General features: G+C 43.2%; 1 protein-coding gene across 4 annotated transcripts in view; it reads right to left on the bottom strand.

Annotated features, from left to right (window-relative positions):
- Positions 1-23,102, bottom strand: part of SLC25A26 (solute carrier family 25 member 26) — a 156,117-nt gene that overhangs the window by 119,377 nt on the left and 13,638 nt on the right. For 3 of the 4 annotated variants that reach the window (XR_013996764.1, XR_013996765.1, XM_081105448.1), the window contains exons 4-5: positions 2,538-2,642; positions 1,399-1,446 (exon numbers count right to left, since the gene is read on the bottom strand). The exons of the other annotated variant lie outside the window; for it this stretch is intronic. Coding sequence is in view for 1 of the 3 variants with exons in the window: in XM_081105448.1 (XP_080961574.1) it covers positions 1,399-1,446; positions 2,538-2,642 (153 nt within the window). In the remaining 2 variants the exon portion in view is untranslated. The remainder of the gene's footprint in view (positions 1-1,398; positions 1,447-2,537; positions 2,643-23,102) is intronic. 4 annotated transcript variants of the gene reach the window in all.

Here is a 23,102-nt window from a genome sequence, read left to right on the forward strand (position 1 = left end):
GTTGTTTTTTGTCTGATTGGCAAAAAATATATTTTTGGTGTGCTGCAGAATTTCAGTAATTAGTTTATGTGTGCCATGAGATGAAAAAGGTTGAAAATCGCTATCTATAGTATTAAAAAAAAAAAAAAAAAAAGAATCAAAAAAACAAAAAACAAACAAACAAAAAAACCTACCTGGGAATGAACTTAGGGATTTGAAAGAACTTCAGTGTTCTGCTGATGATGACAATATTTACTTAAATTAAAAACAATTTCAGAGGTGAAAGTGTTTTAGCATCTAAGGAACACCAAACAGAAAACAAGAATCCGGAGCAGATACAGGCAGATGCTCTTCAGTGTTTTCCTTCATGGAAATCATGTCCCAGTCCTTTTCATAGTTATACAAATATCAAATCATTATGTTGTACACTTTAAATGCCTTACAATTCTATTTGTCAATTCTATCTCAATAAAACTGAGGGGAAACCATAGAATTAAAGCTCATTTAAAAAGAAAATAAAATTATGTCCCAAACCAAAGGTTTTTATCTCACATATCTGTAAATCAACTTTTAAACTTCAAACAGCCCTTTTATATGAGGCAAAAATTAAAACATGCTTCCAGCAGTAATATACTGAAATCATTCTGCTTTAAAAACAAAACAAAACAAAAACAACGGGGGGTGGGGGGGTACAAGAAATCGATCACATTGAATCATGGGACTTTAGAGTTAGAAGGCACAGGGGATAAAACGGCTTGTGGGCCAGGACTCCAGGCCAGAGTACACTTCCCAGTTCATCAGATTATTACCAGGAAAATAAGAACTAACTGTATGATACAGACTTCTGAGACACTTATCTCTCAGGGTGCAACTTTCCTGACCAATTTCTCACTAATTCTGTGTATTAACTTAATATCTTACCTTGCGTAGTTATTTCCTAATATTTCAGCTACAACAAATACTTACCACTCTAGAATTACCATGAAGCTATAGGGTGGTTGTTCAGCAAACCAATTTATTTGACCCATTTATTACGTGGAAGAACCAAGACAAGACTAAAGACTGTTTTAAAAAGAGATCTTAGCCCTAGCTGGTTTGGCTCAGTGGACAGAGTGTCAGCCTGAGGACTGAAGGGTCCCGGGTCCAATTCCAGTCATGGGCACATGCCCGGGTTGCAGACTTGATCCCCAGTAAGGGGCGTGCAGAAAGCAGCCAACCAATGGTTCTCTCTCATCATTGATGTTTCTATCTCTCGCTCCCTCTCCCTTTCTCTCTGAAATCAATAAAAATATATATTTAAATAAAAAAGAAAAAATAAGATATCTTAATTTCCCTTTTTAACTTTTTAAACCAGTTTCTCCAAGTAAACCCACAGAACAAAGCATATTGTTTTTCTGTACTGGAAATTAAGTTAGTTACCTCTCTTAAAACTGTGCTTTTGTAGCCTCGATACAATCCTGGGATGCCCTGAAACAAACAAAAGGAAATACGAGATGGCAGAAATTTTAGGACGACATTCTGAATAAAGCACAGTAAGCTTTCCTAAAGTTTGAGTTTTAAAACGTCCACAATGACCACAGTTCTGCAACAAGTTAAAGGTTCTAACTGCTCCACTCCTTTAAAATGGAAATATCTCTAATACTAAAACTGACTACATATTAATTTAGCTTTAGTTGCTTTTAGTATTTCTTCTCCTGAGAATACTTGAGCTTTAAATGAATAGATTTCCAAAAGCAAATGCACATAGAATGTTGATTATCTTTTCATATGAAAACAGAATATATTTCATGGTTTCAATCAGAAGACATCCGAAGTTCATTAATAACCTCTCAATGGCGTAACTCTGGATAAGCCTTCGCTTATCTGTTTCACGTCCACATGATTCTTCAGGAACCCTTTACTGGGCTAACTCACTCATACAATTAAATACTCGCATCTCCTCGAGGAGACACACGGACCATTAAGAATAATTTTTCTACAACCTAGACTCATTGAAATTTCCATGTAATTGACTTTGGTAAAAATATTTTTTAAGTTAACATTTTTAAAGGCCTCTGTGGGAACTATGAAGGAAAGCAGCTCAACGGCTCCTAGTCGCATGGCCAGCAGGATGACTTCTGACACACAGCTTAACACTAACCAGTAGAAGGGGATTACAGTTGATAGAAACACTATGATGTTGGTGACAGTCCATTACTACACTTCTCTTCCATGAGCCCTCAAATTCTGTAGTGATGTTTTCATATATCTTCATTTAGTCTACATATTTACTATTTATTCCATGTCTGATTCCAAAAGAACTATGGATGATTTCAATGTAGGACTCATGCAGTAGGGGCACTCAATATGTGTTTGTTTAGAAATTAAAAAAGAAAATTCAAAAACAAATACAGGAAAGAAAACTATAATCTTAGCATAGAAAGTTACTGCAATTGAACATTAAATTTAGCTGTAAGGTCTCTTCTAGGACTCCTGATACAAGACTCACAGTGCTCATACTAGCTGCTATAAAATCTCTCTCAATAAAGAAAAAAAAAGAACTTAAAGACATATCTCACCTCTTGATATAAGATGTTAGAGAAAATCTGAAATGTTCTTGAAGAAGCAGAAACCTGTGCCCTCTGCTTAACTACTTCAGAAGGAACTCGAATCAGGCAAGCCACCTAAAATATATAAATTTAAGTACACCTAAAAATTAAGTAACTGGAATGAAAATTGAAACTTTTTCATAACCAAAAATTACATATATATATGTATATATATATACACACACATATATATCCTATATAATAAAAGGGTAATATGCAAATTGACCCTAATGGCAGAACCACCAAGAATGACTGGTTGCTATGATGTGCACTGACCACCAGGGGGCACACACTCAATTCAGGAGCTGTCCCCTGGTGATCAGTGCACTTCCACAGGGGGAGCTCTGCTCGGCCACAAGTCGGGATGATGGCTGCAAGTGCAGTGGCGGTGGCAGGAGCCTCTCCCACCTCAACAATGCTAAGGATGTCAGACTGCAGCTTAGGCCCAATCCTGTGGGGAGCAAGCCTAAGCCGCAGACATCCCCCAAGGGCTCCCAGCTGCCAGAGGGATGTCTGACTTCCAGCTTAGGCCCAATCTCCCAGAGAGCGGGCCTAAGTCACAGTCAGACATCCCCCATGGGGTCCCAGACTGTGAGAGGGTGCAGGCTGGGCTGAGGGACGCCCACCACCGCCCCCCTCGCCCCGAGTGCACGAATGTTTGTGCACCGGGCCTCTAGTATATATATAAAAGGCTAATATGCTAAGTATCCCTCCCTCCATCCGACCAGTTGCTATGATGTGCACTGACCACCAGGGGGCAGACGTTCAATGTAGGAGCTGCCGAGTTGCAGTGACTTGGCAGCAGTGATTCTCAGGTGACGCACTCTGACACCAGAGAGGAGGGAGCCCAATTCCTCGTGGGGCCACGCAATTCCAACTTTGGCCATGGGTTATGTTGTTGCTGGGGCACTGTTTGCCCCGAATCTGGTTTACTGCACACTTGCATTTGCATTCCACACAGCAACTTTGCAGAGTGCCTTCTCGCACTCCAGGAGCCCTCGGGGGATGTTAGAGAGTCGGTTTCGGCCCAATCCCCATAGGCCAGGCTGAAGGCCGCTACAAGCCAGAGGGACCCCACTCACTCCGCGGACACCTTTTGAGCTACAGTGCAACCCCAGGTGCAGCTGGCCAGGAGGGACCACAGGAGATTGGCTCCAGGGCATGTCCAGCCCGTCTCACCCAGTCCCACCTCACCAGCCACCTTCTAATTAATTTCCTTTCAATGTACACGAATCCATGCACCGGGTCACTAGTAGTATAATGTATAGGCTTAGTGCAAGATGTCAAAAAGTTTGTGTTTCTTTTAGCCTAAAACACTGGGAACCTGCCAGGGTTCTTGTTCCAGCATTAAGAAAGGTTCAGGAAATCTGGAGAAGGCTGTGCATAGATTAAATAGGAGACCAGAGATGAAATATAATTTTGAAAGGCATTTGGGGGTCAGAGGAGCCTAGTTTAAAGAAAACTAAGATCTCCTCGTCTCAGGACCCCATGCTTTTTATCAACACAAATTGTCCTGAGGTGAAGCAGAGATATACACTTCAAAAGGGTTTCATATACAGAGGCATTGTCAGAATGGGCAGAATTAGCCTACGGCTGTTCAGGTGTTTGGCCAGTAGGAGGCAATAACATGTAGATTAAGATGCTCTGAGCTGTCTGGCAGCAAACAATCAATTTAATGTATCCTATTCAGGTTTGGGGAAATGCCAACAGCCATTCCCAGATTCAGCCCTGCTGTCATGCTGGAATTGGCTTCCAGCAGAACCCTTAGTAGACATGCATTGTTTTATCAGCCCCAAACCTTCCCTCTCTTGTTCTGTACAAACCTCCCAGCTCCCGCCACACTGTTCCAAGCACATCTGTCTACAGGCCCCTGGACAGCAAGAAGCACATTTACTCATGTTGAACCCAACACCTACTGTGCAACATCCTGGTGTTCACACGACAGCCATGTCTGACAAAAGAATGAACCAACTGATAGTGCCTTTGCTTCACTGGAAGTAATAATGCACAAGTTGCTAGAGGCAAGACTACTCATGAGCGGGTTACCCCAACCTTCCATCTCACCCCCATGCAGCCTCAACCAGCTCCCGGCCCCAGAAACCCAGATCCCCACCACACAACCTCTGAGGAGTAACGTTAGGCACTCTCAGACCTGCTCCACCATTCAAGGTGACAGGTCTGGTTGGTCCACACTCACACCTGACTAACTTTAGCATCCTCCTTCATGATATGGCAGTGAGAGGTGATGCCACCTCTCACACACACTTGTCACACAACTGGGCAAGAACAACAGATCTCCTCCTTTTTTTCTTTGATGCCCCCCAGAAGTGTCCACTTGCACATGTGACATGGCCACCCCATTAGGACCACTGAGAATATGTATATCTAACAAAGGGTTAGGGCAGTGGTCGGCAAACTGCGGCTCACGGGCCACATGCGGCTCTTTGGCCCCTTGAGTGTGGCTCTTCCACAAAATACCGACTTCTGCACATGGGCCACGAAGTTTCAATTGCACTGTACGTGCACACCCACATGGGGTATTTTGTGGAAGAGCCACACTCAAGGGGCCAAAGAGCCTCATGTGTCTTGCGAGCTGCAGTTTGCCGACCACTGGGTTAGGGACACTGCCAACAAACCCAAATCACCATTCTGTTGGCAAGTGAGAAGGGAAGGCAACTTAACAGTGTCTGTCAACCTTCCTGCATAGAAAATCTTTTTTCCATAGTACCCAAAATCGATTCCAACTGCAAGCAACTAAGAACTGCACTTGATATTCAAGGGCGACAGAATATCAAATGGAGACTGGCAGAACAATGGATCAAGAGTCCCAAGCATGGCCTGGCTGGTTTGGCTCACTGGATAGAGCGTCGGCTTGGGGACTGAAGGGTCCCAGGTTCGATTCCGGTCAAGGGCATGTACCTTGGTTGTGGGCACACCCCCAGTGGGGGATGTGCAGCAGGCAGCTGATCGATGCTTCTCTCTCATCGATGTTTCTAACTCTCTATCCCTCTCTCTTCCTCTCTGTAAAAAATCAATAAAATATATTTAAAAAAAAAAAAAAGAGTCCCAAGCGTGTTAGCACATGAGGGTTAACAGAATTCACCAGAATCGTTTCAATGGAGGGTTGGGACAGGAGACCCATTGCAGAGAATTCATAAGTAATTTCAAGACAGAGACGGGCAAACATAGACTTCAACAGGAAGTAGGGGATTGGTTCATAGTCAAAGGCAGTTCTTTGTCTTGTTTTAAGATGCTAAATACCTGCACATAGGATGGGGAAAGTAAGCGATAACAGCAAAGCAGAAATTAACAATCTAGGAAAGAGATGGAATAACATGAAGAACTGAGAAGCGATGAGAAAAGGCAGTCAGGGGTCCCTGGCACATGCCTACACTGCTGGGACTATCTCCCTTTGCCCAGGCTGGCCCTCAGCCAAGGGTGCCATTTCTTGCATCTAACCTGGACCTCTTCTTCAGGAATCACCTGCAGGAGGAATGAGCAGTGGTCTGGTTGAGCATCCTTGGACCTAGATTGTGGCCCCAGCTGCAGAAGTGAATGCTCAAGCATTTCCTTTGTCCTTCTGGGAGCTTTAATTTTTCTTACTTGACTTGATCCAGAAATCTTTATAGTATGCTTGTAAGTCTTGATTTCTATAATTCTTAATTTCCCCCATCATAACTTTTCTTAAGTTCAAAAAACTCCTTCTTTATTCTCCAATTTCCTCCTTAATCTTATTTCCCAAAATAAACTACCTTACCTGACATTTTTTACTCATTAACTTATATCACAGTATTCCATATGTATATTTTCTCTTCTACTAAACCACTAACATGAGGGCAAGAAGAAAATAGGCATTAACGGTACTAAACCACCAGGTGGGCAGTGGTGGTGGGTCTCTTTACTGTATATCCCTCTAGCTTTATCCTATATAATAAAAGAGAAACATGTAAATTGACCGTCCCTCCGCTATGTTCACCAGCCAATCAGGAGTGTATATGCAAATTAACCCAACAAAGATGGTGGGTTAATTTGCATACACAGGCTCTGGGCAGAGAGTGGAGCGGCTTGGGGAAATTGGCTCCCCAAGCCACCAGACGGAGAGCAGAGAGGGAGAGCTTGGCAGAGTGGGAGGCCATGGGATGGATACAGAGCAGGAGGTGAAAACCAAGATCACAGGGAGCACCAGGAATTCCAGGAATAGTAGTTTTGGTGGCAGACGGACATTCTAGACATTAGAGCAAAGTGAGCCTGGAGCAAGTTACTGTTGCGGTGGGGGAATGAAAGGAAAGCAAAGGTGAGAGACATAAGTAAAATCAGAGTGTCTAGGAAAAATTAAAGGGAAGATATCCTAAAACTTCCAGGAAATCTCTACCAATGAAGCAAAGGAAAAAAAAGCCTCTATTATTCTGTGAGCAACAAACCAGAGTTGGGGTCTCAGACAATTCGCTCATATGATTGCAAAGACAGACAGAAACTCCCGGATTGGAGAGGGCTCCCCTGAAGGCTCCCAGATTGGTGAGGGTGCAGGTCAGGCTGAGGGACCCCCAAGCCCCCCAGTGCAAGAATGTCATGCACCGGGCCTCTAGTTTAGGTAAAATTGACAAATAAAACTTTCCATTATTTTTGTATTATTTTACGGAGAAAGCAAATGAAACCACCCAAGAGGAAGAATAACACCAAAAACCAATCATTTCCACAGAGATGACCTTACAAAATACCAGAATATTTAAAATATATTTCTTTCTTTGTATTGAATAGATTGCCTGTGTATACACTTATAGAAAGACTAGGAAAAATAGAGTGGAATTAGAGGTGATGCCTCTGTCTTTTCTGCCTACCTGCATATTCTAAATTCTCTACAATGAAAATGTATTAATACTTCCTAAGTTTTTTCAACATAATTTCAAAGGGCAAAAATATTTGCTATGGACCAGAGAGTCGAAGTGGGCAAGAAAACAAAATAAACGGTCTACTTTCAAATATGCTTCTATATACAATCCTACTTGTTAACCTTGACAACATAATATTTATTTTTAATTCAATGACAATAGTGCACAGGCGCTCATGCACACACATTCACAGCTAACCACTAACGCCTAAACTTGAGTATAAATTATGTTACTTTTGATACCACTGAACTTTTAAACCCATCCTTATAAAATCAGAGTAGAAAGTAAAGTACTGTGAAACTTACATGAACCTCACAGGAAAGCTCCCAGCTTCTAAAACTCACTAAAGAATGAAATAAGTAAAAAGAGAATAAAAAAAGAAAGAAAAGGGTACACTAACTCCTTGTACTTTTCAATTCAAGAGGTCAAGAGTGAAAAATGACCCCAATATGTCAAGAAAATAGGAATTGTCTACTTTTGTGAGTGGGCATAAATATTTATGGAACTTCATGCTTCATAACCCGCCAGGTTCTTACATTATTGGTTTTATTTCTTCAAAATACAGAAGCAGAGGGGAAACTCTGAAAAGGTTCTCAGGTGAAAAACAATCTTACAATGAGAAGGGGTACAAAGCACCCAGCACGGCTGACTTCTGTGGCGTGGCAGCTATGGTGTGCGAGCGAGGCCACCCAGCAGTGCCTTGTCTGTTTCCTCTAGGAACTCTGCTGCCTTCCATTTGCATTTATATTAACTCTGATCTTTCTTAGAATTGAATTTGAGCTACAAGTGAGTATTTCACTGCACAAGAACAGAACCAGCCCTAACCAGTTTGGCTCGGTGGATAGAGCATCGGCCTGCGGACTGAAAGGTCCCAGGTTCGATTCCGGTCATCAGGTACAACCAAGGGCATGTACCTTGGTTGCGGGCACATCCCCAGTAGGAGGTGTACAGGAGGCAGCTGATCGATGTTTCTCTCTCATCGATGTTTCTAACTCTCTATCCCTCTCCCTTCCTCTCTGTAAAAAATCAATAAAATTTTTAAAAAAAGGAACAAAAACAGGATACAGTGTGTGGTGCTATGAAAGGAAACGCAGGTCACGCCATCCACAGGCTCCTGGTCAGTCCCTTCTTTCGAGCATTCCTTCCTCATAAATCTGGGGTTCTGTATGAACCTCATCACACGGAATGGTGGCATTTCATTAAGCCCAAGAATGTTAAAGTTCTATCAGGGGAAAGAAAACTAAGGTTTTCCATAAAGAAAATTCTTGTGCCCATCTTTTATCAACACTAAAATGCAATGGTTTCATTAGATTTAAGCATACCAAAAATTTAATGAAATTTAGAAAAACTGATCATAATAATGAATCTGCTATCAAGATTTTTCTTTCTTTGATGTAAGTAAAAACTTTTCTGATATGATTTTATTTACTAGAGGGGGAAGGGTGTCACTCAGCCCAGCCTGCACCCTCTTCAATCTGGAACCCCTCAGGGGATGTCCAACTGCTGGTTTACAGGGATCGGGCCTAAACCAGCAGTTGGAAATCCCTCTCACAATCCGGGACTGCTGGCTCCCAACCACTCACCTGCCTGCATGCCTGATTGCCCCTAACCGCTCCTGTCTGCCAGCCTGATCAATGCCTAAGCCCTTCCCTGCCAGCCAGATTGATGCTTAACTGCTCCCCTGCTAGCCCGATCGCCCCCAACTGCCCTCCCCTGCTGGCTGGAATGCCTCCATCTGCCCTCCCCTGCCGGCCTGGTCGCCCCCAACTGCCCTCCCCTGCCAGCCTGATTTCACCAACTGCCCTCCCCTGTTGGACTGGTCGCCCCTAACTGCCCTCCCCTGCTGGTCTGATTGCCCCCAACTGCCCTCCCCTGCCAACCTGGTCGCTCCTAACTGCCCTCCCCTGCAGGCCTGGTCTCCCCCAACTGCCCTCCCCTACCAACCTGGTTGCTCCTAACTTCCCTCCCCTGCTGGCCTGGTCCCCCTCAAGTGACCTCCCCTGCTGGCCTGTTTGCCCCTAACTGCTCTCCCCTGACGGCCTGGTTCCCCCAACTGCCCTCCCCTGGAGGCCCGGTTGCCCCTAACTGCCCTCCCCTTCAGGCCCGACCACCCCCAACTGCCCTCCCCTGCAGGCCTGGTTCCTCCCAACTACCCTCTCCTGCCAGCCTGGTCACCCCTAACTGCCTTCCCTGCCAGCCATCTTGTGACCACATGGGGGCAGCCATCTTGTGCGAGGGCGTGACAGTCAATTTGCATACTACCTCTGTTATATAGGATTTTTGCAATAGTGTTTATTATTTTCTTAGTATTTATTAAACACCGAAATGCAAAACTACAATTCACAAGACTAAGTGTTTGAAAAGGAAAAGGTTACAGTGAACTTCAACCTCACATTAGGTAAGTGAGGGAAGGCACAGAGAGAGAGAAAGGAGCAAGAGACACATGTTGCTAAACCCTCAGGTTCTTTCACGGCCACAACTAGTCTGTTCCTCCACACATCACCCACTGGCGTCTTGCAGCCTCACTTCCAGCTTCTTGCTCTTGACATGTCATCAAAGGTCCTAGGCATCACCACAGTACTGTACTTGTATTAGCATTATCATCTTTTCCCCAACTATTTCAATGTGGTTCGCAAAAAATTACCTGATTTAAGCTTTTTCTTTATGAAACTTAACAACCTATGCATATCCCTTTGATATGAGAAGCTAATTATGTCAGCATTTTATATATAAACTAGAGGCCCACTGCACAAATTCGTGCATGGGTGGAGTCCGGCTGGCTCGGCCCTAATCAGCGGATAGGGGCCAGGCCTGTTGGGAGGAGACAGCAGGAGGTTGGCCGACTGGCTGCCCCGATTGAGGCCTGATCAGGGCTGGGCCAGCTGAGGGCAGGGGCCGTGGGAGGTTGGCCGGCCAGCCCCACCCCCAATTGGGGTAGGAGGGCTGATCAAGGGCGGAGTTGGCTGGGGGAAGGGGCTGTGGGCCAATTGGGGTGGGGGTGGGGGGGGCCATAGGGGGCAGGGCCAGCCTGGGGGAGGGGCTGCAGGAGGTTGCCTGGCTGTCCTTGCCCTCTATTGGGGTAGGGGTGGAGATCAAGGGCAGGGCTGGTGGGGGGTGGGGCTGCAGGATGTTGGCTTGTCGGCCCCACCCCTTATCGGGCTGGTTTGCTGGCTGCAATGGGTGTCATAGCGACCAGTTGTTCTGGTTGTTATGGCATTCTGGTCGCTGGTTTTTCATATATATAGATTAGAGGCCGGTGCAGGAAATTCATGCACTGGGGGCGAGGGGGAGGGAGGGGTCCTTCAGCCCAGTCTTGCCCCTTCTCACAGACTGGGAGCCATGAGGGGATGTCCTACCATCCCACGGGGAGCGGGCCTAAGCCACAGTCTGGCCTCCCTTTGTGGAAGGTGACCGGGATGATCAGGGGAAGGCGCCAGCCCCATCACCCCGCTGCTGCTGCCACTGCCAGCTGCCGCAGCTGCCAAGGTGTTTTCATCAACACGGACTCCTGTCCCTTCACCATGAAAAAATGACAACTTTCTTTAGGCATTTTCAAAATGTGTCTTTCATAGGATAGGACATTTCTTTTTTTTTTTTTTAATCCTCACCTGAGGATATGTTTCTATTGATTTTTAGAGAACTTGGAAGAGAGAGGGAAAGACAGAGAGAAACATCAATCTGAGAGGGACACTTCGATTGGTTGCCTCCTGCATAAGCCCTGACCTGGGCCCGGCCAGGGAGGAGCCTGCAACCTAGCTAGGTACATGCCCTTGATCAGAATCAAGCCTGGACCCTGTGGTCGGCAAGCCGAAGCTGTATCCACTGAGCCCAAATGGCTAGGGCAGGCAATGACACTTCTTAGCCCTTCCAGCAGTGGAACTTAGTTTTTACCTTCAGGAGTGTGATGGGAAAACCCTAGATCACCTTCTTGGATTCTTTTTTTTTTTAATATATTTTATTGATTTTTCTCAGAGAGGAAGGGAGAGGGATACAGAGTTAGAAACATCAATGAGAGAGAAACATTGATCAGTTGCCTCCTGCATACCTCCTACTGGAACCAAGGTACATGCCCTTGGCCGGAATCGAACCTCGGACCATTCAGTCCGCAGGCCGACGCTCTATTCACTGAGCCAAACCGGTTAGGGCATCTTCTTGGATTCTTATTGCCCAAGTTACCAAGAACACTGTGGGTGGCAGCGTACAGGGAGCTTAGCCAATGAGCAGTCAGAGCCCCCCCCACCCCCCGGCGAGTTGTGTCCACTGGGGTGGGAGCGTGCTCCAAGCCGCACGGCAGCTGCCGGCAGCACGCCCCCAGCCCTGCGCTGTGTCTGCTGGGCTGGGGGTGTGCTGCCTGCTCAGACACTCTCCCTCCCTCCAAGGCCGGGGCGCGGGACGCTATGTAGGTGCCCCATCTTTGTGGCGGAGTGGTTAATTGGCATATCACCCTTTTATTAGATTAGATCAATCTGAGATTGTAGAAGTTACTGAAGGTCAGAGAGCTACTTGGCTTAGGGAGCAAGGATGAAAATGAAATCTTTGATTAGTATCTCCAGAACTGTTTTTCATAAAAGGTATATCATATTTACTAGTATACACATCTAATGAACTTAAACATTCAAGGTTTAATAGCCAATTCTTAATTATTACACAGGTAAAACTATAATAAGGTCAACAGAAACAGGTTTCAGGGTAAAAAGCTGCTTTAGACTTTGCAGAGTAAACTCAATGTGGCAAATTATTGAAAGAGAGAGACCTCAGACACTCTGAAGATTTTTTGAAATGCACAGTTTATTTAATGGCATTTTATTCCACATTTCTTGTGTAATTCCCAAAATTCTTTCTAGAAAGCAAGCTACCAAATTAAGAATACCTAATATATCTTTCTATACCACCATTTAAAACTGAAACCCTGTAACTGAGCAGTTCATCTGTGTGCCAATTCTGCCATCTTCTGGTTATAAATGGAATCATAGTTGTTAATAAAACTAGAAAAAGCATTTATCAATCCTAATATACCTTCCTTAGGGCTTAAATTTTATCCACTGATATGGAGACATAAATTTATCACACCTTTCTTCCTTATAAGATGCTTTCCATGTATACAAATAGCCAATAGGCATAAGAAAAATTTAAATTTGTAGGTATTAGTCTCTTGCCTAACAAGACTAATGTCTTGATAATCCAAAAAGAAAGTTAGTATCTTCTCAAGAAAAACAATTACATTGTCTATTAGGCTCTGTGCCTAAAAGTTGTTCATGTAATTTTACATATCTCAAGAGGTAAGCCTCAGAAGGCTTTTTTTTTTTTCACTTTTGTATCCTTCCTTAACAGAAATGAGCCATGAATTTGACCCCAAACGCAAGGGAAGTAAAAGCAAAAATAAATAAATGGAATTATACCAAACTAAAAAGCTTCTGCACAGCAAAAGAAAACATCAACAAAACAAAAAGGCAACCAACTGAGTGAGAGAGGATACTTGCAAATGATACATCTGATAAAGGGCTAAAATCCAAAATATACAAGGAATTCATACAACTCAACAAAAAGGTCCAATTTAAAAATGAGCACAAGACCTGGACAGACACTTTTCCCAAGAAGACATACCATTGCCCAACAGATATATGAAAAGATGCTCAACCTCACTAGCTATAAGAAAAATGCAAATCAAAACCACAATGATACTACCTCACAGCTGTTAGAACGGCTATTATCGAATAAGACAAGAAATAACAAGTACGGGAGAGGGTGTGGAGAAAAGGGAACCTTCGTACACTGCTGGTAGGATTGTAAATTGGTACAGCCTTGATGAAAAACAGTATGGAGGCTTCTGAAAAAATTTAGAACTACCATATGACCCAACAATCCCTCTTCTGGGTATCCCATATAATAAAAGGCTAATATGCAAATCGATTGAACGGCAGAACGACTGGTCGCTATGACATGCACTGACCACCAGGGGGCAGATGCTCAATGCAGGAGCTGCCTCTTGGTGGTCAGTGGGCTCCCACAGGGGGCACACCGCTCAGCCAGAAGCCCTGTGCCGGGCTCACGGCTGGTGAGTGCAGCGGTGGTGGCGGGAGCGCTAAGGATGTCTGCCTGCTGGCTTAGGCCCGCTCCCCACAGGGATCAGACCTAAATTGGCAGGCGGACATCCCCCAAGGGGTCCAAGACTGCAAGAGGGCACAGGCCAGGGTGAAGGACCTACCCCACCCCCGCAAGTGCACGAATGTCATGCACCGGGCCTCTAGTCTAAACAGAAAATTTGAAAACATTTACTCATAAAGATATATGTAGCCCTATGTTCACTGAAGAATTATTCACAATAACCAAGACATGAAAATAACCTAAGTGTCCTTTGATGGATGATTGGATAAAGATGTGGAACATATACACAATGGAATACTAATCAGTAATTTAAAAAAATGATCAAATACTGACATTTGTGACAACATGGTTGGACCTTGAAAGTATTATTATCATGTTAAGTGAAACAAGTCAGATGGAAAAGGAAAAAAACTATATGATTTCACTCATATGTGGGATATAAAATAGAAAGCAACATATAAACAAACAAAACAAACAAACTCTTCAACAGACAACAGCATGGTGGTCCAGAAGGGAAGAGAGTAAAGGGAGTCAAATATATGGTGACAGGAGACTAGACTTTAGGTGGTGAGCACACAATGTAATAGTCAGATGATGCATTACAGAGTTGTACACCTGAAACTTACATAATGTTATTAACCAATATAACTTCAATAAATTAAACTTTTTTTAAATGAAAAAAAAAACACACAAAAACTTCCCCAGTTTCCTCCTAGCACCCAATATAAGCTGACCACTCCATTGTCTCTTCGGAATTGCCTATGGTTCACCATAGCTTTCATGTCCTGAAATTGCAATTCCTCAGCTATTCCCAAATAATCTCATTTGCTGCTCGATAACCTTGTTGTTTAATTTTAAGTCTGACAGTATATAATCACAAATCAAAGCAACCTGACAGTGATATTCAATTCATTATGCTACCAAGACCCCTACTCTTAAAAAGCAAAGGTTTGTCACTGACAAAGCGCAGACACACACAAAAGTAGCAAATCCTAACTTCAGTAGTTTGGTGCTTGGAGAGAAGTAGTCAGGTTTTCCATTTACAACAGTGGTTCTCAACCTTCCTAATGCCGTGACCCTTTAATACAGTTCCTCATGTTGTGGAGACCCCCAATTTCATTGTTACAAATTGAACATAATTAAAGCATTGTGATTAATTACAAAAACAGTATGTAATTATATATGTGTTTTCCAATGGTCTTAGGCGTGACCCCCAAAGGGATCACGACCCACAGGTTGAGAACCGCTGATTTACAATGTGGTGGCAATCCCTGACCAAGACACTCCTGTGGCTTGAACTGGTTTCTTCGCCTTCTTCATCTCACATGAAAATCACTTTCGTTGTTTTTATGAAAGCTGACCTTCATTGCGGCTCATAAACTGATACTGCTCTTAAATAAGAAGCCAGCGCAGTGTCCTTTGCCTCTAGTCCCCCAACTTACTAGGATAATCAGTGAAATGCACCTTTCTGGCTCACGAATCAACACCATCTGAACGAATGCTGCATACGGTACTCCCTCACAGAAAGACAGAACTCTTTCACAGAAAGACAGAAAGACCCAAAACAGACCACCATCTGAAATGCGTCAGAGGATCCTCAAGAAATTAATAAACTGGAGGGAAAAGGGGGAGAGGGGGAGGGAAGAGGAAGCGGGGAACTGGCCCTTCATCAGACCTCCCTGCTTGGACTTGACTGAACGAACGGTCAAGTCATCCACACCCAGGGTCAAGTCGGCCTGACCTCTCCCAGGCTCTGCCTTCTCCCCGCCTGTCTGCATGCTCATTCAGGCTCAGACGGCGGGACAGCTGGCTAGCTGGGGTGCTGACTGAACTTTAAGACCCGCTGGAATTTAAGCATGAGCACGACACACAGCATTCTAACAGCATCCGCCATGAAATACACACTGAAGCAATGCTGCTGGAAGCTTTGGAAAGAAAATAACACTGAAGCAATGCTGCTGGAAGCTTTGGAAAGAAAACGACCATCTTTTTTGCCAATTCTACCTCCTCAACATCTCTTGAACTCACCTCCTCCCTCTGCGCTCCTGCCCTGGTGGAGGCTCTGGCCTTCTGATGGTTCTGGGGATTTCTGGGACAGCCTCCTCTCCACACCCTGTCCACCTCCACTCCGCCGCCAAAGGATGCTCCTAAATGCCAACAAATGGTGCTCTTCTGCTCAGCCCTTCAAGGGATAACAGCCAAACGCTTCACCACAGCAGACAGGGGCCTCCAGCTGTCCCCAACCACCCCACCCACCGCAATTTCTAAGGACCCAGCCACACCTGGGCTCCACTTAGAACAGGAAGCACCAACACCCAACAGTCATGTTCTAAGTGCAGTTCAAGGATCAGAGGCCCCACGAGGCCCACTTATCCAGCGGCTGCTCCTTTCCCTTCGGGCTCTCACTGTACCTTGTCCTTACTTTTCTCAAAATACCTGGATCAGGCTGGTGTCCTTACCCGCTACATGTCCATCTCTACCACTAGACTACAAGCCTCTTAAAGGTGTGTCTTCTCTTGTCCTTGTTCCTCAATGCCTGGAGCATCAGAGGGTTTGGGCCTAAATCCACACCACTGGTGCGGGCACACAGCGGGGAGGGAACTATGGGGCTGAACAAAGCATCCCCGGGAACAGGAATGGAAGAGGCCGGAGGAAAGGGTCTAAAAAGCAAAGGCTGTGAAGACGGCAATGGAAAGCGGATTATTCTTTCTTTCTGAGATAAAGTTTTGTGTAATTCTTAGTTTGGAGTTTTTAATAAAACATTTAAAAGTCTGTTTGCCTTACATACTTCATGTCCTGAAGTGAAAAGGTTCCCAGGCACACTGACAAGCACACAGGAGTCCGGTCAAAGGCCCTCCACACAGTCAACGTCCTGAGATGCATCACAAGAAGTGCCATGGGAGTGTGGCTGGGTGTCTGACAGGTCGCTCTCCGCTTCTAACTAGACAGCAAATCCCCAGCACAATCTGCAACTCTGCTCCCATCCATCTTCCAACACCAGCAGTCCCGCTGCCACATGCCGTGAGCATCATGAGCGAATAGCCACACTGCACCGCAGGGCAGCCAGCACAGCCTCACCTAACTGCCGACAACCCAACTACAACCAAACAAGTCTGGCCAAGCATCACCACAACTGCAAGTCCTCCAAGCAGCCTCCTGACAGCACCAATGCAGCCCGTCCTCCAGGCAGCCTCCTGACAGCACCAATGCAGCCCGTCCTCCAGGCAGCCTCCTGACAGCACCAATGCAGCCCGTCCTCCAGGCAGCCTCCTGACAGACAGCACCAATGCAGCCCGTCCTCCCGACAGCACCAATGCAGCCCGTCCTCCCGACAGCACCAATGCAGCCCGTCCTCCAGGCAGCCTCCTGACAAACAGCACCAATGCAGCCAGTCCTCCAGGCAGCCTCCTGACAGACAGCACCAATGCAGCCAGTCCTCCAGGCAGCCCCTAATGGACAACTGAATGCAGCCCGTCCGGCAGACAGCCAATTCTGCGATGAGCCAGAAACGACATGCTGATACTCCCCAATCAATTGCAAACAAACGAGGTCCACACCCTCAGTTCTAGAGCAGCTAAACGGTAACATAAGTTGCCTTCGGTCTCCCGGCTCTTCTAGTCATAGCCTTGAAGAAAAGTCAGAGCTGGTCCAACAACATGCACTTCATGTCTGAGTATACTGCCACCCTCAAAGCCAGCCAGGTTAACTGTCACACTAGATGTTTGTAGGCCTCCTCGTGCCCTGCACCTACTACAATAATTGACTGCCGAGCCAATTCTGTGAAAATAGTTACTCTGGGGTATAAATTAAATTGTTCTATAGTCCTGAAGTATCAGTGAGCACCAGTCATCTCAGAATCTTGTTTAAAAATGCAGGGCCCCTGGTGCCATCTCCAAAAACCTTCACTTGTAACCAGCTGTGCACACAACTGATGCTAAAGTAGGTGCTCCTTGGGTCACACCTGCAGAAGTCTGTGAGAGGCTGGCAGAGAAGCATTTGCAAAACATGGTATAATGTACTTCCTGCTTCCTCATGCCCCAACCAGAATGGGACTGGAAAGAACCACCTACCAGCATCTACCTGTGTAAGGATATCCACCCATGTCACCCATGCACACATTAAATTCACAAAGGCTGCTTTGGCTGCAAAGAAATTTCAATATTCTTTCATTTCTCCAAACAACATGAACGAAGGCCAAAAGCTGGATAAGACCAGGGAAAAGTCAAATTCTAAAGCCTTAAAAAAAAATCACTACCATTGTAATGTTATAGCATCTGTTGTATTAGAGTAAACCTGCCTGACCATTCTGGTCTAATTAGATTCTGCTTTGTACAGGGCTTTTTCTGTGTCTGATGAAAAGTGAACTGTAAAATAATTAAGGTAGGGATTTAGAGATTTGGTGTAGCAAATTTCTTAATAAAAATGGCACAAATGGGACTCTTCTTACTGTTGTTACATATTAAGTCTTACTTGATCCATTTTACTGTATTCCAAATTACAAACAGCAGGTGGGAGGCTGTAATCATAGTTTTACTGATTCTGTCATTAAGTTTTAATCAAGCCGCTGCTACAGAGAATGGTTAGGAGGGTAGGGCTTCTGCTTCTAAGTTTCCTTCACACACTTATAGTTACTGCATCGAAGTAGTCGTGGACACAGTCATAGGATATTGTTTCTAAGAAATGTGTAACAGACAATCCTATATCCAAGTAAATAGACTACACAGCAATGACCGAACATCTCTATACCTCTCTGCCCACTGACAGCTACACGTTTTTGTTTTCTAGTCCATTTTATTTTACCTATGAAAATTTGTTTCTCCTAAATTCACCCATTTCTTTCTCTTGCTTTTGCAACCACACTTGTATGAATCTGAAACAAAAAGTTTATGCTCTGTGAGACCAAAATAAGTTATTGAAACAGGAAAGTAGTATATACATTCCTCCAGCATTTACTGAGAAAACTGTTTATTGAATGGCTTTGAGAAGTTTTTAAAGAAAGTTCAAAGATAATTAGAGCCTCAAACCAACATTTCCACAAACTTCCTACACTTGACAATCTTTTCAGCATATTAAACCATAACTAAATTTAAAATCATTCAAAAGTCAACATCAAGAGATGTTTCACCAATGAAGTTAATCCATATACCCACTGCTGATAAATTCTCCACTTAAATTTCTCCAGGCATCACAAAAACTACTACCAAAAAGCATCTGACATCAGGCCTCACTACCAAAGGAACTACGGAAACCATAAAAGACCTAATAAAGATAAGAATGTCCTAGAATTGTATATTTCCACTCTTATAATACTTGTCCCCAGCTAAAGTCTACTTACAGCACCTCCTTTGTCCAGGGGTTCATATTCAGAATATTACATTACAAGAGCTTCCATACTTTTTTCTTCTTTATTGATTAAGGTATTACATATGTGTCCTTATCCCCCCCAATGCCCTCTCACCCCCAACTCATGCCCTCACTCCCCTGGTGTCTGTGTCCATTGGTTAGGCGTATATGCATGCATACAAGTCCTTTGGTTGATCTCGCCTCCTTACCCCTACACTTTCCCTACCTTCCCTCTGAGGTTTGATGGTCTGATCGATGCTTCTCTGTCTCTGGATCTGTTTTTGTTCATGTTTATGTTGTTCATTATATTCCACAAATGAGTGAAATAATGTGATATTTATCTTTCTCTGCCTGGCTTATTTCGCTTAGCATAATGCTCTCCAGTTCCATCCATACTGTTGCAAATGGTAAGAATTCCTTCTTTGTTACAGCAACATAGTATTCCATTGTGTAGATGTACCAAAGTTTTTTAATCCACTCATTTGCTGATGGGCACTTAGGCTGTTTCCAAATCTTAGCTATGGTAAATTGTGCTGCTATGAACATAGGGGTACATATATCCTTTCTGATTGGTGTTTCTAGTTTCTTGGGATATATTCCTAGAAGTGGGATCACTGGATCAAATGGGAGTTCCATTTTTAGTTTTTTGAGGAAACTCCATACTGTTCTCCACAGTGGCTGCACCAGTTTGCATTCCCACCAGCAGCGCACGAGGGTTCCTTTTTCTTCACATCCTCGCCAGCCCTTGTCATTTGTTGATTTGTTGATGATAGCCATTCTGACAGGTGTGAGATGATACCACATTGTCATTTTGATTTGCATCTCGAGGATGATTAGTGACTTTAAGCATGTCTTCATATGTCTCTTGGCCTTCCTTATGTCCTCTTCTGAAAAGTATCTATTTAGGTCCGTTGCCCATTTTTTGATTGGGTTGTTTATCTTCCTTTTGTTACGTTGTATGAGTGAACTTCCATATTTTAAAGATGTCAGTTACAGCCCTGGCCGGTGTGGCTCAATGATTAGAGTGTCAGCCCATGCACCAACACTCCATCAAGGGCACATACCTGGGGTGCGGTTTCAATCCCCATCCCCAGTCATTTGGGGCGAGTGAGGGAGGCAACCATTCGATGGGTCTCTCTCACATAGATGTTTCTCTCTCTCTTCCCCTCTCTCCCTCCCTTCCACTCCAAAAACCAATGGAAAAAAAATATCTTCAGGAGAGGATTAAAAAAAAATAGTCAGTTACAGATATTAAAGTATTAGAATATACAGCATTGTCTACAAATGAAAAGATGTATCATTAACATGAGTAATCTAACAGTTCTCATTTGACCTACCTCATCATATCAGTTTAAATACTTTTTTTGTAATTCTAATAGAGAGATAGGAAAGTCTGTCCTTCAACATGGCAAACTAGCTTTCAGGCAAGATGGCCCTACATGAAATGAAGTAAGTGGCCCAGTTATTTTTGCTGCTTGCTCTCAGCAACATAATAAAATGTAAGCCAAATATTGAATTTGTGAAAATGTATTTAACCTTAATCTAAGCAGCATGAAATTCTAAAATAGAGGTAAAAGGTGTCATAAGTACAGAATTTTCACGACCTAAGACACTGAAATGCTCATATATGATTTGCTATTCTTTAGAACGTACATGCACTCAAAAAAAAAAAATAACTGCATGTAATGAGATTCTAATTTCAGAACAATAGTACAAAAATTTAAACCAAGGATAATAGGCTAAAAGATTTTTAAATTAAGTATAAACTGCTTTCAACTTATAGTTTAAGCTAATTTTCAGATAGCATTCAAACAATGCAGTGCTTACTTTGAGTAAGAATATGAAGAACTGAAAATCCCCAGAAATGTTATGCAAATGTCCACATGTCCACTTTTCTGGAAGAATAGCCATAGGTTTCTTTAGATTCCTAAAGGGGCCTTCAGCTTATAAAAAGAACTACTACTTTATGTTATTTGCTTTTAAAAAATGAATATATGTTAGTCTACCACTTTTATAACTGCAGTTAATTATGAAGGCAATTATTTTTAATCCAGGGTTAACTTGGGTTCTACAAGATCATTTTTAAACCAGTGGCAAAAGGAAATTTTATTGAAAGCACTTCAGTAATCTTAATGTCTCTCAGGATAATTTCTTTCAACTTTCTAGATTTTATAGTTATTAACAAAAAGACAAGAAATAACAAGTATTGGTGCGGATGTGAAGAAAAGAGAATCCTTGTGCATACTGTAGGGATTCCATTTCTATGAAATGGCCAGATGAGTGGCTGCCTCGGGCCGGGAAGGTTGGGGAAAGGAGAGTGACTGTTAATGGGAACAGGGTTTCCATTTGGGGTGATGAGAATGTTCCAAAACTGTGATGATGGTTGCACAATTCTGCAAATATACTAAAACCACTGAATTAAACTTTAAATGGGTAAATCATAGGGTATGTAAATTGTACCTCAATAAAGCTGTTATTTTTTTAATTGTCTTCTTAAAGTTAGTATTTACTTTTACTTTTCGGTCAGGATCTCTCTCTCTTTTCATCATCTCTATTCTCTATATTCTCAAGTGAAAAAAGTTCTATTACAAAAGTTTATAGATTTTCATCCAAATTTTCTAAAGGAAAATAATGCATAGAAAACAAAACTATAATATATAATTACTTTTCATGTAAATGTTATAAAAACTGATTCACTTTCCAAATTTCCTAACATTAATTTGTACCACTACTTTCCAAAACAGAAAAAAAAAAAAAAAGTTACTTGATAAAATAACAAAAGGTTCATAAAGGAGACCCTTTCTCTCCACTTTGTTGTCCACTCCTACCCACAAGGCTGGGGCAGCATAAACACCAGACTGTGTGTTTTAAAGACAACAATAGTAGAGAAAAGACATTTACGAATGGAGACAATTCTAACAGAGGTTGTCCCTTAGTATTGGGCAGCAGGGCTGAGAGAAAGGTAAGTGGGTGAGGAAAGTGGGAAAATGTTATTGGCTCCCTTCTCCTCTGTGTTAGTTTAGGAAAGAATAACCCTAAATTATTTTGTAATTATAAATATTTTATCTCTTACATTATCATTTCTTTTTTTTTGGCTCATGAATTATTTATGAGAGAGAAGGTCAGATAGTTTTGTAAGCCCATGGTAGGGATGGACAGATTATCTGTCATTGCTTTCCAATTTTACTTCATTATAATCAGCAAGCAAATGATTTAATGATATTGTCTCTACACTATTTGTTTTAAGTTGCTTGTGAACTACTACATTTTAATTAATATTCCAAGTATACTTCATAAAAATTAATAATCTTTTGTTAGGTGCAGAGGTCTATACATAGCTATTAGATCAATCTTGCTGTTGTGTTGATAGGTAGATTACATTTTTAATCATTTCTCCTTATAATTCTGGAAATTCTTGTTTTATATTTTGAGCCTGGGCTATTTAGTCCAGGTTCTGGTTCATTACATCTCTCAGGAGAACTGTTCCTTGTATCATTACACAATGTTCTCTTTGGTTTTGTTTTCAGCCTGTTTTGTCTGGTGTTAACATTATTCTATCAGCTCTTCCAGTTAGTATCTCTGTATCAGGCAGGGTGGATCGGAAGTAGAACCACTATGACTGATAAGAATGGAGGTTATAGGAATGTGAACAGTAACTGTGGGAGCTGGGTAAGCAGTTTATGTAGAACTGTAACCCCTATGTGTAGTGTTGGGACAGAAGTCACAGGGCAGGGGATCAGGAAGGAAAGAGGGATGTGATATGGGGAAATCCAGGACAAACTCACGTTGACTCTGAGTTGGTGAGAGTGACCTGCAGTACAAGCTGCCACCCTCACCACAGCGCCCACACCTCTGGACTCAGAATGCAGAGAAGCTGAAGGGAGCAACAGTGCCGGGAGCCGGTCCATCCTTGCTGTTTCAAGGGACCTGGCATACATGGCATACTGTTCTTAATATGTTTGCTCACCTTGGCACTATGTGTTTTAACCAAGGTCACCTCTCTGAGAAAGGTTGTTTCCCCAGGTAGGGATTTTCCCCTGAAGTTAGGGAGGGAATAAAACCCTTTAACTAAGTGCCAGGCGGGTAATTAATCACTTTAACTACGAACAATCATGCTTAAGCTACATAATCTTTACTCCCTGGAATGGAGATAAGAAACGCCCTAACCTTTGGAATAGAGATTGATAGAATTGGAATC

This window comes from Myotis nattereri (assembly GCF_964212035.1).
Source record: "Myotis nattereri genome assembly, chromosome: 14".
In the NCBI taxonomy this organism is placed as follows: domain Eukaryota; kingdom Metazoa; phylum Chordata; class Mammalia; order Chiroptera; family Vespertilionidae; genus Myotis; species Myotis nattereri.